The sequence below is a fragment of the Pan troglodytes genome, chromosome 3 (genome assembly GCF_028858775.2).
Source record: "Pan troglodytes isolate AG18354 chromosome 3, NHGRI_mPanTro3-v2.0_pri, whole genome shotgun sequence".
In the NCBI taxonomy this organism is placed as follows: domain Eukaryota; kingdom Metazoa; phylum Chordata; class Mammalia; order Primates; family Hominidae; genus Pan; species Pan troglodytes.
This window is the reverse complement of record NC_072401.2, coordinates 16,229,392-16,245,176: the sequence shown is the minus strand read 5'-3', so window position 1 is coordinate 16,245,176 and position 15,785 is coordinate 16,229,392. Positions and strand designations below refer to the sequence as shown.

Here is a 15,785-nt window from a genome sequence, read left to right as displayed (position 1 = left end):
TTAAAAGCTGTAACACTTGCCGCCAAGGTCCGCAGTCTCATTCTTGAAGTCAGCGAGACAACGAACCCACCAGAAGGAAGAAACTCCAGACACATCTGAAGGAACAAACTCTGAACACACCATCTTTAGGAGCTGTAACACTCACTGCAAAAGTCCACGGCTTCATTCTTGAAGTCAGTGAGACCAAGAACCCAGAGGAAGGAACCAATTCCGGACACAGAACTGTGAGTCAATTAAACCTCTTCTTTATTTTTATTTTTGTAAATTACCCAGTCTCGGGCAGTTCTTTATAGCAATGCAAGAACAAACTAATACATGTTCCAAACAGTTTCAGTAAATATGTAAATATTACTGGATATTTTGGGTTTTTCCCTCATTATAAGTAACTATTATGGCTGGATGGGGTGGCTCACGCCTGTAATCCTAGCACTTTGGGAGGCTGAGGTGGGTGGATCACCTGAGGTCAGGAATTCGAGACTAGCCTGGCCAACATGGTGAAACCCCATCTCTACTAAAAATACAAAAATTAGCTGGACATGGTGGCAGGCACCTGCAATCCCATCTACTCGGAAGGCTGAGGCAGGAGAATCGCTTGAATCCTGGAAGCGGAGGTTGCAGTGAGCTGAGATCTCCCCACTTCACTCCAGCCTGGGCAAAGGAGCGAAACTCTGTCTCTCAAAACAAAAAGGAACCGTTAACTGAACATCTTTATACCAAATAAATGAAAACTTTGCAGACCATATATGCATACATTTATATAGTATACCTATGTCTTAAGCAATCAACAAGCATGCAGTGTCCGTGCTGCTGGAGATATAGGAAAATATAGATTATGTAAAATACAGCTTTATTAGAATTCTCTAAAAATGTTTGATAATATGCAAGCAGTCTGACTCCCAATGCTTTGTGTCATTATACAAATAAGAAAATAACTTGCTTTAATTCTAATGCAGCATTTTTTAACCTGCTAAATAGAACTAATTTCTTGTTTCTGAAATCCTGAACATATGCCTCATTGAAATACCATTTTCAGGACATCGTTTTCCCAGCAAAAAGCTTCTTTAGATAACAGAATCATTTGGTATACACAGAACACGAATGATGACTGCAAGGGGAGGCTGCAGGGCTGGAGGAGGGTTAGAGCAACACAGTTTCCAGTTACAGTTGAGTCCCGGAAGCCAGGACCAGAAGGAGGGGAATGATAAGACCCGCACTTTGTTCTGTATAAAGACTTGGGGCTTTTCTTTGAGTAGCGGCTGCTGCCCTGCAAATTAACAAGGAAATAGAGAAAGTGTCAGTATTGGTGTATGGAATCTACACTCAAAAATATATGTGCAGTATTAGTCTCTTTTCTGGTTAGCGCGGAGCGAGAAGCCATGAGCAGCAAAGTCTCCCGTGACACCCCGTAGGAGGCGGTGCGCGAAGTCCTGCACCAAAACCAGCGCAAGCACCCCAAGTTTCTGGAGACGGTGGAGTTGCAGATCAGCTTCAAGAACTATGACTCCCCAGAAGGACAAGCGCTTCTCGGGCACCATCAGGCTTAAGTCCACTCCCCGCCCCAAGTTCTCCATGTGTGTCCTGGGTAACCAGCAGCACTGTGAGAAGGCCAAGCCTGTGGATTTCCACCACATGGAAAACGAGGTACTGAAAAAACTCAACAAGAATAAGAAACTGGTCAAGAAACTGGCCAAGAGTATGATGCATTTTTGGCCTCAGAGTCTCTGATCAAGCAGATCCCACGAATCCTCGGCCCAGTCCTAAATAAGGCAGGAAATTGCCCCTCCCTGCTCACACACAAGGAAAACATGGTGGCCAAAGTGGATGAGATGAAGTCCAAGATCAATTTCCACATAAAGAAGGTGTTATGTCTGGCTGTGGCTGTTGGCCACGTGAAAAGGACAGACAATGAGCTTGTGTGTAACATTCACCTGCCTGCCATTTCTTGGTGACATTGCTCAAGAAAAACTGGCAGAAAAACTGGCAGAATATCTGGGCCTTATATATCGAGAGCACCATAGGCAAGCCCCAGGGCCTATATTAAGGCACATTTGAATAAATTCTACTGCTACCAGTAAAAAAAAAAAAAAAAAAAAAAAGCAAATTTTGCACACCGTGGAGAAATGCACATAGTATATAGTAAGTTATAAAGTGGAAAGTAAAAGTCTCTTAGTCTCTCCATTTGCACTTTCCATAGAAAACCAACTTTGATAGTTTGAGTTCTGTTTCCAGGAATGCAATGCACACATGCATGCTAAACCTGCTCAACAGAACTAATTCCTATTTCTGCAATCCTGAGCACACACGTCATTGAAATACCATCTCAAGACATTGTTTCCTGAGCAAAAAGCTTCTCTAGACAACAGGACCTGCTGCTGCCCTGCAAATCATCCTTAGATGTCTTTAGATATCCTTTTATCTAAGCACAAATGGAATCTGCAACGTGCGTTCTTCACCTAACGTCATGTTTTGAACATGCTTCCTTATTGGTACACAGGGAGTTAATTCATTCTTCCTTGTGGATGAATTCTTATTGTATGGATGGAACACAGTGTTAGGCAGGTTCCCTAATGATGGCTATTACATTATCAGAGTTTAAGTGGTGAAGAAAAACCTGTCCTGACATGAAGACATCAACAGAGGGCCTGCCCAAAATATGGACCCTATTCATAGTAAACAGTAGCTGGCCACTGGGTTTGTAAAAACAGAAATTACTGAATTCTTTTAAACCAACTAAAAGAGGAATTTTTAAAATTATGAAACCATCTAATGTTGGCTTGGAAATATATCCCATGGCTCTGGACTAGTGGCCCTGTCCTTAAAAGTTCCTGACTCCATTTGAATGCTGGTCCTCTCTTTTTTGCTAAAGAAATCTGACCCACAGGTTTGTATTAGTGCTCCACCTACCGGACATTTTCTACAATTGCACCTGTGATGCAGTTAATGTCCCAGACTCGATTCACTCAAAATTTAAAATTACTTTTGCTTTCAAATAATTAACTAATTAACATAAGGTTACATTTTTCTTTACTTTTTTAAAAAATAAAATAACACATAATTAGATACACTAATAATGACAGCCTCCCTTCATCTTTTTCCAGTTCCTATTCCTTTGCCTAGAAGGAACCCACAGTTAGGTGCTTGGAGTTTACTTTCTCAGACCTATTTCTATCACTTACATCCATTATCATGCACAAATAGAAACATGCTGTTTTGCTTTCTTCTGGTTTACATGTCTCTGTTCATGTTCTGTGCATTGGTTTGTCACTTTGTAGCTTAAAAACCTTTTCTTGTCAACGTGAGACTATACTTGAGGGGGGTAACTGCACTATTTGCAGTTACTTTGATTTTTAAAATTGATTCTTGTTATTACATTTATACACTCAAAAGCCTAATTTTCCCATGCCCTTTTATTTAATTTATAAATCACATTGTTCTATTTAAAAACCTGGTGAACTCTGACAATAACTCTTAAGGATGTGTCACACTTACTTAATTCCTGTGATGTTTTAAACTCAAGTTATTTCAGGTTAAGTTATTATTATTATTATTCTTTGAGACAGGGTCTCATTCTGTCACCCAGGCTGGAGTGCAGTGGCGTGACTACAGATCACTGAAGCATTGACCTTCCCGGGTTTAGAGAATCCTCCTGCCTCAGACTCCTGAGTAGCTGGGACCATAGGTGCACACCAACATACCCAGCCAATTTTTTGTTTGTTTGCTTGTAGAGGCGGGGTCTCGCCATGTTGCCTAGGCTGGTCTTGAATGCCTGGGCTCAAGTGATCCTCCCACACTGAACTCCCAAAGTGCTACAGTTACAGGCATGAGCCACTGGGCAAGGCTTCAGGTTATTTTCAACTTAAATATTAAAATATTACATCTTTTTAAAAAAATATTTTAAATGACTTTAAATTAGCAAAACTTTCTCAATTACTTGATTGTAGTAAACCTAACAAATGTATAAAATTTAATCTTAATTCTTTTACAAATTCCAATACTGGTTCAAAACTTAGTAAAATTCTCTTATAACTTCCTACTAAAAATCCCAAGCCTAAAATCAGTTACTTGGCTGAGCATGGTGGTTCACACCTATAATCCCAGCACTTTGGGAGGCCAAGGCAGGAGGATCGCCTGAAGTCAGGAGTTTGAGACCAGCCTGGCCAACATGGTAAAACTTCATCTCCGCTAAAAATACAAAAATCAGCCAGGCGTGGTGGCTCACACCTGTGGTCCCAGCTACTTGGCAGGCTGAGGCAGGAGAATCACTTGAGCCCAGGAGGTGGAGGCTGCAGTGATGAGCCAAGATCAAGCCACTGAACTCTAGCCTGGGTGACAGAGCGAGACTCCATCAAAAAAAAAAAAAAAAAAGGAAGGAAGGAAGGGAAAAGAAAATTTTCCAGTAGTGCTGGCTTGCTCCTCTAGTCTCAGCCACTTGAAAGGATGAGGCAGGAGGATCACTTGAACCCAGGAGGTTGAGGTTACAGTATGCCATGATCACACCACTGCACTCCATGCCTGGGTGACAGAGCGAGAACTTGTCTCCAAAAAAAAAAAAAAAGAAAAAGAAAAAAGAAAAAGAATTAGTTACTTAATAGTAACCCATATACTGGCATCACAGATTTAATCCAACAGCTGTTCTTATATGCTACATTCTCTAAAATATTGCCAATAATTAAATACCAAAACATACAGATTGTCCCTAAATTTACCACAAAACTATTAATAAAATGGGTGGATTTACATCAACAGTTGTTTATTTCATTTGAAACCTTTGCAGATTAAAAGCCCTTTACCCCACTATTCCTAAACAAGTAGAGATGAGTAATCCTGTCTCTGTGGCCTGGGGCATTTAGGATAGAGACTTCCAGCTAAGTTAAGAGATCTGATGTTTGCCTTTGGCCCTTAGTGCCACACTGAGTCCTCATTCCAGTACTATATGTCTGTTTTCTCATATCATCACCAATCCTGCAGATTAAAAGTCTACTGAATTTTTGGCCAATATTATAACCCATAAGCGCTAAGGTTGGTTTTTTCCCCTTGGATTATTCATGGGGTCTTCTGCTTGCTGTATGATTATCCTACCATTGTCTTTAAGGGCTACATTCTACTCCCTCCAGTAAGTGTACCCTTTGATGTAACTATTTACTTGTCAGTGGATATTTGAGTCCAGTTCCCAGTATTTCAGTATTATAAAGAATGCTCTGGAGAACATATTTGAGCATATAGGCTGTATGTGCATTTCAAATCACTTCTTTGGAATAGGGCACCAAAAGTACCCTAAAGTGTGACCTAGGTCAAAGACTGTGATATTTTTCTAATTCTTGACACATATTGTCAAATTGTTTTCCCAAAGCACTTATCAATTTACAGTGACATCAAGCATTGAATAACATCTCTAAAACATTTTTCTGCTATGTTTTAATGTATGCCAAGAAAGTTTAGGTGAAAATGATACCTTGTTGAATTTGTATTCCATTATTATTAGAGTGATTAAATAATTTTGTATATTTGCTATTTGTGGTTTCTCTTTTGTAAATTATCTATGACTATTCACAGCTAGAATGTTTAAAAAATAGATTAGAAAAATTCCTGCCAGGGTGATGAAAGTTGGTGAAAAACTTGGCAGAGTGAAAGAGAGTTTTATCCTTGACATTCAAAGGAATCAGCCAGAATTGTCAAAAATGTCTACCAACAGTCACTGAAAGAATGCCCACACACAGGGAAGAACAGGTCAGGAACTGCAAACCCCTTATTTACGTGCTGTGGTGTGAGACCCAGAGACATTTTAAGGCAGTGTGGTGTGGTAGGAAGAATGAGAACTTTACACACAGACAAACCTCTGTTTTGCTTCGGCCTCTGAGTAACATTAAGTGATCACTTAATCCTTCTGAACCTCAGCATCATTGATGACAATCAAACTGTCTTCCTTCTAGGAATGTGGTTGGAGTAAAATGAGATGATGACTCCAGAGTGCCAGCTGGAAGCCTGACACTGCAAAGTGCTCAGAAATACTGAGGAAAACTCGAGAGGCTGAAGCAGGGGAATTGCTTGAACCCAGGAGGCGGAGGGTGCAGTGAGCCGAGATCACGCCACTGCACTCCAGCCTGGGCAACAGAGCGAGACTCCATCTCAAAAAAAAAAAAAAAAAAACCGAGGAAAAGTGAGAAGAGCTACCCTCGTTCTCCTTACTCTTCCTGCAGCAGGGGAGCTAACCCAAGGCACTGGTGCTAGGATGGCACCATTTGCCCATTTCAGGAATGGTGGTGTAGGGTGCAGTGGGTTTTACAACAAGGAATTTTACATGGTCTGTTTCTGTATAGGTTGACAGTCTGATTAATGAGACAAAGAGTAAAACCATACAAACCTAAGTAATTCTAACACCACAGACACTTCCCTATCCAAGCCTTATGAGGTTCCAGGCTCCTTAGAAAGTCTATACCACTAATCTTTGCAACAACTTTATTCCCCCTTTTCCACATAAGTGAGCCACAGAAGGATTCTTTTTCTTGCAATCAAAATGTAGACCTTATGCATATGCAGCCTCTGGGCCCTTCTCTGAAGCTGTTGTAGAGCATTTGTCATTCCTTCTGGCTGCCCAGTACCTTTGAACATCGTTCTTCTTAAATCTATGCCTTTCCAGGGTAGAATCCAATCATTCATTCGTTCATTCATCTATTCATCCATTCATTCATTCCTAAGTGTCTACCGAGTTGCAAGTTCTGTTTTAGGTCCTTAGAATACCATCATCAGTGAACAAAACAGGTCAAAGTCCCTGACCTCCTGGAGCTCATGTTCTGACAGGTGGGAGGCGCTAAAGAATGAACTTGCCAGCATGGGCAATATAGTGAGACCTCATCTCTACAAAAAAAAAAAAAAAAAAAAAAACTTTAAAAGTTTTTTGGAGGCTTTGTAGATAAGAAAACTGACAATTTCAGATCATCTGACTAACTCAGTAAGAACAGAGTGCTTACTACTGCCAAAACGGTGTTTCCACAGGCTGATGAGCAGGAAAGCATATGATATCTTATGGGAAGTGGATCAAAACTAGCCTTGAAATAAAAATTCCAGATGAGAAGCTGTGGGTGACGTGTCTGGAAACAGTATGATGAACCTGGAAGATGGGACTAGAAGTCTGAACTTGGTAGTAGGTAACTTTGAAGGTTTTTGAGCAGCAGCGACATGAGGGTGGACTTCATTTTCAGGTGAGGAAAGGAAAGACCCAGGTTCACAGGCTATCCTTTACCTCCTGTGAAAGGACTCAGAAACGATGCATGCCAAATTCACAGGGAACGAATAGCATTAAAGAATGAGGAGAGGACTTAAATCCATCACCAAACCCTGGGATGTTGGCTCCTAGAATACATGCTGGAGATGATGGGTCTGTTGTCCTAATTTCCAGCCCAAAGAGCAAGACATCTGCCAGAGTGAATTTTGACAGTTCTCAGACTCCTTCAGATCCTGGTTCTGCCTGCACTAGCTGGGTGGTCTTGGGTGAGTCCTTCATAAACTCCTCTGAGCCACAGTTTCTTTGCTTCTGAAGGGAGAATATGAACCTACCCACATTGGATCAAATAAAAGTCTGGCTTCTGTCTAAATGACAGTGGCTTAGAGAAGATAGATGTTTATTTCTCTCTCAGTAACTCTCCAGGGCTGGTAGAGTGATGCCATGGTACAGAGGCACCCAGCTTCCTTTTGCTGTGTTACTCTGCCACGCCCAGTTGAAGACGCTCACCTCCACATCTTGTGGGCCCATATACCAGCCAGCATAAAAGGAGAAAGGGAATGTAAGTCCCTTCCTTTCAAGTGCTAAACCCAGAAATTGCACATGTCACTTGGCCACAGTGGGTAGAGAGGCTAGGATCATTATTCTTGATAGCCATGAACCATCTAAAATTCAAGGGTTCTATTACTAAATGAAAAAGAGAAGAAGAACTATATAGGGATGACAAGCCAGCTCACCAGTGCATGTGCTCTCTCTCTCTCTCTCTCTTATTTTATTTTATTTTTTGAGATGGAGTTTCACACTTGTTGACCGGGCTGGAGTGCACTGGTGCAATCTCGGCTCACTGCAACCTCTGCCTACTGGGTTCAAGTGATTCTCCTGCCTCAGTCTCCCAAGTAGCTGGGGTTACAGGCACGCACCACCACTCCTGGCTAATGTTTTGTATTTAGTAGAGACGGGGTTTCACCATGTTGGTCAGGCCGGTCTCGAACTCCTGACCTCAGGTGATCCACCCGCCTCAGCCTCCCAAAGTGCTGGGATTACAGGCATGAGCCACCACACCAAGCCTGACTCTCTTTAATGTACTGGTTATTCAGATAAACATACTATTTTATGTAGTGCACACAGCAAATGCCTAGCATATAGTTGCTGTGCACTCTGATTAGTTCTCTTCCCTTGTAGATGGAAGAACGGATCCTACAGGCATAGATGGTGCACCCACTATGTGCAACTGTAATGAAAAATACTACGAGAAACACAAAGAGGAAGGCAGAGTGAGGCAGGCAGATGGTACAGAATGAACGATAGCAGGGCTAGGAAGAGTAAAGCGCTGTCATCAGGTTGTGTACAAAGTCCTTGGAAGCAAAGAGAAGGGAGTTCCTCAATCAACGTGGAGAATGAGGAAAGCCTCACAGAGCAAAGAACACTTCAGTTGGATTGTCAGGATAAGTATGATGTTAGTAAATAGATTTCGGAAAAGAATTCAAGTGGAGGGATCACAAATCTTCCTGCCCACACAAACTGAAATGACAATAATGCACTATGTTTTACCCCTAAGATGGGCTAAAATGATAGGCTATAGGTACAGGCACAATACAGATATGGATATAGAAAATACATAGTGTGGAGGAGTGGAGAACGGGCACTCCTAGCATATACTGGTGGTGGAAGTGTATGCTGGCACAGCCTTTTTGAAACATATCAAAATTTCTCAGAACATACCAAAATTTAAAATACACACACATTCTTTGACTCAGCAACTCAATTTCTGGGAATCTATCCTACACAAATACTTGCACAACAGCTTAAAGTATATAATCAAGGATTATATTTCAGCATTGTTTATAATAGCAAAACAACTACTATAACAACATACAACCAAGCCAGCCCATGACTCAGAAAGGATTACATAAAAGGTGGTGTGGGCCGGGCGTGGTGGCTTACGCCTGTAATCCCAGCACTTTAGGAGGCCAAGGAAGGCGGATCACAAGGTCAGGAGATCGAGACCATCCTGGCTAACACGGTGAAACCCCGTCTCTACAAAAAATACAAAAAAATTAGCCGCGCGTGGTGGCAGGCCCCTGTAGTCCCAGCTACTCGGGAGGCTGAGGCAGGAGAATGGTGTGAACTCAGAAGGCGGAGCTTGCAGTGAGCCGAGATTGCGCCACTGCACTCCAGCCTGGGCGATAGAGCGAGACTCTGCCCCCCGCCTCCCAAAAAAAAAGGTAGTGTGACCATCCTACAGATTGCTCTACAGGCACTAACAGACTAGGACAGAAGTATGAACAAACTTTAAAGGGTGGCCCCATTGCACCAGCAAGTGAAGAAAACTCACAGCAGGACGTTATGTGTAGCGTGATTGCTTCTTGTACAAAAACTAAGACAGATACATATAAATAAAAATAAGGCCAAACCAGAATCCAATGAGCACACTTACATCTGCCTCTGATAATATGTTCATGTTTGTGAACTGAAAACTTCTGAAAGGAGATGGTTATCTTCAGAAAGAACGATTTGGGTTAAGACATTTACTTACGACTTTAAGACACAGTCAGGATGGGTGCTGTGGTCCACGCACTGTAAGAGCTTCACTGGTCTACAGAAAGAAAATAATATTTAAGGGATTATTTAAATAACTTTCATCCATCAAACAATAATGGCTTGCCTGAAAAGTCCTAGAGATACAGTAGTCTCTGACCTCAAATAATACACAAACTATTTCCTCTAAAAATATTAGTGGCCCAGCACGGTGGCTTACACCTGTAATCCCAGCACTTTGGGAGGTTGAGGCAGGAGGACTGCTTGAGACCAGGAGTTTGAGACCAGCCTGGGCAACATAGTGAGACCCTGGCTCTACCAAAAAAAAAAAAAAAAATCTAAAAATTATCTGGGTGCAGACGCTCATGCCTATAGTCTCAGCTACCCAGGAGGCTGAGGCAGGAGGCCCAGGAGTTCAAGGCTGCAGTGAGCTATGATCGCACCACTGCACTCCAGCCTGGATAACAGAGTGAGGCCCTGTATCTAGAAAAAGTAAAACAAATAAAAATATTAGCCAGCATTTATCAAGCACTTCCTATGTACCAAGACATTTGATTATATCTTTTGTAAGGATCATGTCATTTAATCCTCATAACAACCAAATGGAATAGGTGCTTTATCTTCTCCAATTTACAATTGAGAAAGCTGACCACAATAACCCACCCAAGTTCTCACAGTAGCAAGTTGAAGGGCTGAACTTGAACTATGCAGGCTGACTCTAGGGCCTGAGCTTCTAACCATTTCTGTATGCACGTACAACACGTATGACCTGATAAGTACTTTGGGCAGAAGGTTGGACTTGAACCACATGGGTGATGGCCAATGCTCAGGCATCAGAGAGGAAAGCTAACTTGCTGTGCACAATAGAGGGAGAAGATGTGAAGTTCCAAGGCACCAGGAGGGGAAGGGAAGCAGCAATGAAGACAGGAGCCAGGTCTTGGTGGCACACGGGGAGTTAGGTAGGAGGCAAGCCTAGACAGGATCTCTGTGGCACGATCACTGCAGGGGACTATGGAAGAACAGGAACGTGCTATTGTTGTCTCTATGGCATGCCATGTCTTCTGTCCTTGACTCAGCTACCTTTCAGTAGTGTCTACTTGATGCACATATTTTTTTTTTTTTTATTTTTTATTATTATACTTCAAGTTCTAGGGTACATGTGCACAACGTGCAGGTTTGTTACATATGTATACACATGCCATGTCGGTGTGCCACACCCGTCAACTCGTCATTTACATTAGGTATGTCTCCTAATGCTATCCCTCCCCCATCCCCCTACCCCACGACAGGCCCCAGTGTGTGATGTTCCCTACCCTGTGTCCAAGGGTTCTCATTGTTCAGTTCCCACCTGTGAGTGAGAACATGCGGTGTTTGGTTTTCTGTCCTTGAGATAGTTTGCTCAGAATGATTGTGTCTAGCTTCATCCATGTCCCTACAAAGGACATGAACTCATCCTTTTTATGGCTGCATAGTATTCCATGGTGTATATGTGATGCACATATTTTTAATAAAAGTAGTTATTTGTCATTGTTTATGCCCAAAAACAGGTATGGAGTTTTCACTGAGTCTGATTCAACACAGTACTGGCAGAAACCAACCAGAAGGTAAGGGAGGCCATGAAAAGATAAGCCCCCTCCAAAATGGGCAAGCACCTCAGGGAGAACTTTCTACTGATGTGGGGCAGAAGGCAATGCCACCTGAATTGTAAGGGGCAGGAGTTTCTCACATCTGGGTTGGAGTTGGATTTGTTATGTTAACCCTCATCACTTTCCCATTTATACCTTTCATTATATCCTCTCTGCTCCTGACACTAACACAGAAACAGCCTATGGGCAATAAAGAAATGGGAGCTTCCTCATTTCTTTACTGAGTCAGGCCTGGAAGAGAAGAGCCCTGAGGCTGACTGAGGTAGGGACACAATAGAGAGGAAGCACATAAGCCCAGACCCAGGGCAGCCGTGAGGGGCAAGGAGACCTGGGCTCTGGCCCGGCTATTATAACTCAGCCCAATGACATAAAAACAAAGCAAAGTGGTTGTGAATGCAAAACTTTTAGCTACAATTTTCTCCATCATTGAGCTTTTTGTTGTTGTTGTTTGTTTGCTTGTTTTTGAGGGGGCGATGGCTAGGGGTTTACTTTGTTTTATTTTGAGACCAGGTCCTGCTCTGTCACCCAGGCTAGAGTGCAGTGAAACCATCATAGCTCACTGTTCCCTTGAACTCCTGGGCTCAAGCAGTCCTCCCACCTCAGCCTCCCAAATAGCTGGAACTACAGGTGCATGCCACTGCACTTGGCTATTGAGCTGTTTTGGATTAAGAACTGATTTTTTTTTTTTTTTTTGAGACGGAGTCTTGCTCTTGTCACCCAGGCTGTTGTCACCCTGGCTCACTGCAACCTCCGCCTCAAGTGATTCTCCTGCCTCAGCCTCCCGAGTAGCTGGGATTACAGGCACCAGTCACCACGCGTGGCTAATTTTTGTATTTTTAGTAGAGATGGGGTTTCACAATGTTGGCCAGGCTGGTCTCGAACTCCTGACCTTGTTATCCGCCCGCCTCGGCCTTCCAAAGTGCTGGGATTACAGGTACGAGCCACTGCACTCGACCAAGAATTGAATGTTTTTTAAAATGTACTACTGGAGCTTCGATTAAGGAAGGAAGAGCTTGGTAGCAGGAGGGAAAGAGCGTGCGTTAAGGCCATGCAAAGCTGGGTTCAAAACTCAGCTCTGTCACTGAGTTTAAAGCTTAAAGACAGATAAAACTAATAAATGGCATTATAAATCTAGAGAGTGGTTACTATGGGGGTGGTGACCAAAAGAGGCCAATGGGAGCCCCTGGGGATGCTGAGTATGTTCTGTTTATTGGTCTGAGGGCTGGTTGCAGGTATGCACTAAATGGGGGAAACTTCATCCACCTGTGTACTCATGGTTTGTATATTTTTCTGTACATAGATTATATTTCCAGAAAAGGACATTTGCCTTGTTTTGTTTTTAAAAGGGGGTGATCAACAACATCTAACTTTTGAGAGCATTGGCAATAATTTATGAGTAAAAGGTACAGATAACAGAACAGCCTTGAGGGGCTCCTTGTCTTGAGGAGGCATGGAGTGGGAGGGAGTGGTTCACATGTTTAGGGTGCTTTGCTCAGCTGGGAGAATGATCCAGCCCATGGGGCTGCTGGAAGGCAGAGAGTGGCAGAAGCAGGATAATCAAGGGTGTTAGGCAACAAAAGACCACTGACGTCATTTCCACCCAGCGACACTCAGAAATGTTCAAGAAAACCACTCAGTTTTTGCAATGTTGGATTCCAGCCCCTTGCAGAATCAGCAGGTCCACAGCCTTAGGGGCTGGGGCAGAGAGAGCCAGAGGCAGGCGTTTGAGTCCAGAGATGGCTTGCAACTACCTTAGGGCTTGAGCCAAGTTTTTTTTAAAAAAAAATGTCCAAGCAACAAGGCCCACAAATGATACCTGATTATAAATATATAAAGTGTCTGGCCCACAGCTGCTCACCAAGTGGTACTTATTATTATTTTCCTATTGGTCTGTGGTCAAGATGTATCTGTAAATATCTCAAACAATCTCCCACCTTAGCACCTGTCATGCACAGGGATCCCACAGAGATCCAAAGACATAGGAACCTCAGTCCCTGTACTCCAGCGTCTCACTGCACAGTAAGCACAGTGAGGAGAGAACTGGGCATGAGCAAATGAGAAAGTGCTGCTCTGTGTGTTCTTTAAACGTCCAGTGCCGTGAAGATGGACTCTGGACAGCAGTGGGTGGGGCCCTGGCCAAACTCAGGCCAGAAAGTGCTCCTTGCCTCCACACCGAGAAGCCACCCGGAAGACACCATGGCCTTCAGAGCTGAGAGCCATCAATACCCTTTCGGCAGCCCACCTCCTCCAAAATCATACACCACCTCTACAAGAGCACATTGATATATAGGCCACCTACCGATAATCATTAATACAGCTGTACTGGAACCCCATGTCCTTCAGCCTCTTTTCCAGGACTTTCATGCTGCCTTCCCCGCAGGATTCCCTAAAACATAAAAATATATAATTAAAAAGTAAGCAAATAAGAGGAGGAAGAGGAAGTTGTTTCTGAGTTAAACATAATTTCTTTTGACCATGTGCTCCTGGATATTCTACTCTCAGAAAGAAAACTGGAATGTCTCTGGTTAAAAAGGGCTGCTTCCGGTAAAACTGCAGAACCCAGGAGACGATGCTCTGAGGACCCCAGCACCGGGCCTGAAGCTGGGCAGCCAGGAGCACTGGGAGAGCCAGGGCCAGTGCATGTGCGTGGTGTCAGCCACCTGTGCAGTCTGTCCCCAGACAGTGACACATATCTGCAATGTGCTCCAGGGGCTCGACACAATGCTACCTGCCAATTTGTTCACCCTACACTACAGTATATTCATTTGAAGTTTTAAGTAACCACCAAAACATACACATTTTAAAATATTAGAAAATGCAAATAAACAAAAATTTTTAAAAATTACCCCAAATCTCACACCCCTAGAGATAGCTCTGTTAACATTTTGGTGTATATAGGTCTAGTCTTTTAGAATATATTTATTTCTGCAAGATTTTAAAAATACAGCAAAGGGTCTCTGCTATCCAATGTGTTTTGTAGTCTGCTTTAGCTCCTGTCTCTGTGTGTGTGTGTATACACACACACACACACACACACACACACTTCTCTGCCATTATTTTTAGCTCCAGCATGGCCTCCCTTACATAAACAGACCATAACTCATGGAACCCGTCCTCTCTTGTTGAAGACCTAGGTTGATTCTTTCATTTCGATACCATTTACACTACAACAAACTTTGTTGCTGTGGAGTCCTAATTAGGAAAAAGGAGCCAGGCTGGCAGGAACAGGGGAAAGCAAAAAGACAAAGCAGATAAGCTATAAGTCTACCTTCTTCATGGTCCAGGACACATAGGCTTCCTGCACAAATAACTCACAACCTTCCCATGCCCACCTATCACCAGATGCTCAGCTGACAGAAAAAGGCAAGTTAGCTCACTGCAACCTTGGCATTATCAGAACTGCACAAGTGCTCTTCAGCACACAGCACAAGCACCATTCTGCAAAATGCCCAGTAAGCCTTTGTCTCCATGCAGTCAGCTCGTCTCTTGCTGACCTGCCAGTTGCATCCTTGCAACATATTTTCATACTTTCTCTAATAAATCTATCTTTCTTTACCTACAACTGTCTTGGTAAATTCTTACCTCCCATGCCACCAGCCCAGTCACTAATTGGAACTTCATTTTCCTACACATTATTAATTATTTGTTCCCTTGGCATAAATTCATGAAAGTAGGTTTTCTGGCATCAAAGATTTGAATCCATTTTAAGGCTTTTATAGGAACAGCCAAATTATACCCTGATAAAGTATGAGAGTGGCAATTTCCCACACTCGTACCAACAGTGATTCTTGCCCACTTTCACTAATGGTCACAATTAAGCAGGGAGAATTTACAAACGCAAACAGAGGTAGATACACAACACCACCAGCTGTGGTTATTAGGCATGGTATATTACAGGCAGGACCCTGAGTTTACATGAAATGGGATGGTAAACAGCCTCACCACCATAAAATTAATAGAGGGGGAGTGTACAGGGAGGAAATGAGCAATTGGAAATTTTTACAGAAGTGGAATTCCAGGCATTATAGGAATGAAGAAAGCACAGTGTTGAATAACATCATTTTTTAGAACTTTGCCAATACCCGGGAAAATGCCTTACTCAGGGCCAGGCTCACTACTTAGAATTTCTTTTTAGTAAGCAACGACATCTAGGCTGCAGGACACCTGGACACAGAGATAAGTGAATGTGTTGTTAAAATAACTATAAAGGCCGGGCATGGTGGCTCATGCCTGTAATCCTAGTACTTTGGGAGGCTGAAGCCTCAGGTGGATCACCTGAGGTCAGGAATTCAAGACCAGCCTGGCCAACATGGTGAAACCTTGCCTCCACTAAAAATACAAAAAATCAGCTGGGCGTGGTAACGGACACCTGTAATCCCAGC

The 15,785-nt window shown here is 42.9% G+C and overlaps 1 protein-coding gene and 1 pseudogene across 3 annotated transcripts in view; one reads left to right on the top strand and one right to left on the bottom strand.

Moving 5' to 3' along the window:
• Positions 1-223: 223 nt before the first annotated feature.
• BST1 (bone marrow stromal cell antigen 1) overlaps positions 224-15,785 on the bottom strand; it is a 28,675-nt gene continuing 13,113 nt past the window's right edge. For all 3 annotated transcript variants that reach the window (XM_001160329.6, XM_009447376.4, XM_016951381.4), the window contains 3 exons: positions 13,703-13,789; positions 9,756-9,815; positions 224-1,264 (listed from right to left, as the gene is read on the bottom strand). In XM_001160329.6, the coding sequence (XP_001160329.2) occupies positions 1,159-1,264; positions 9,756-9,815; positions 13,703-13,789 (253 nt within the window). In that variant the 3' untranslated portion in view covers positions 224-1,158. The remainder of the gene's footprint in view (positions 1,265-9,755; positions 9,816-13,702; positions 13,790-15,785) is intronic.
• Positions 1,279-2,101, top strand: LOC745392 (large ribosomal subunit protein uL1-like; annotated as a pseudogene).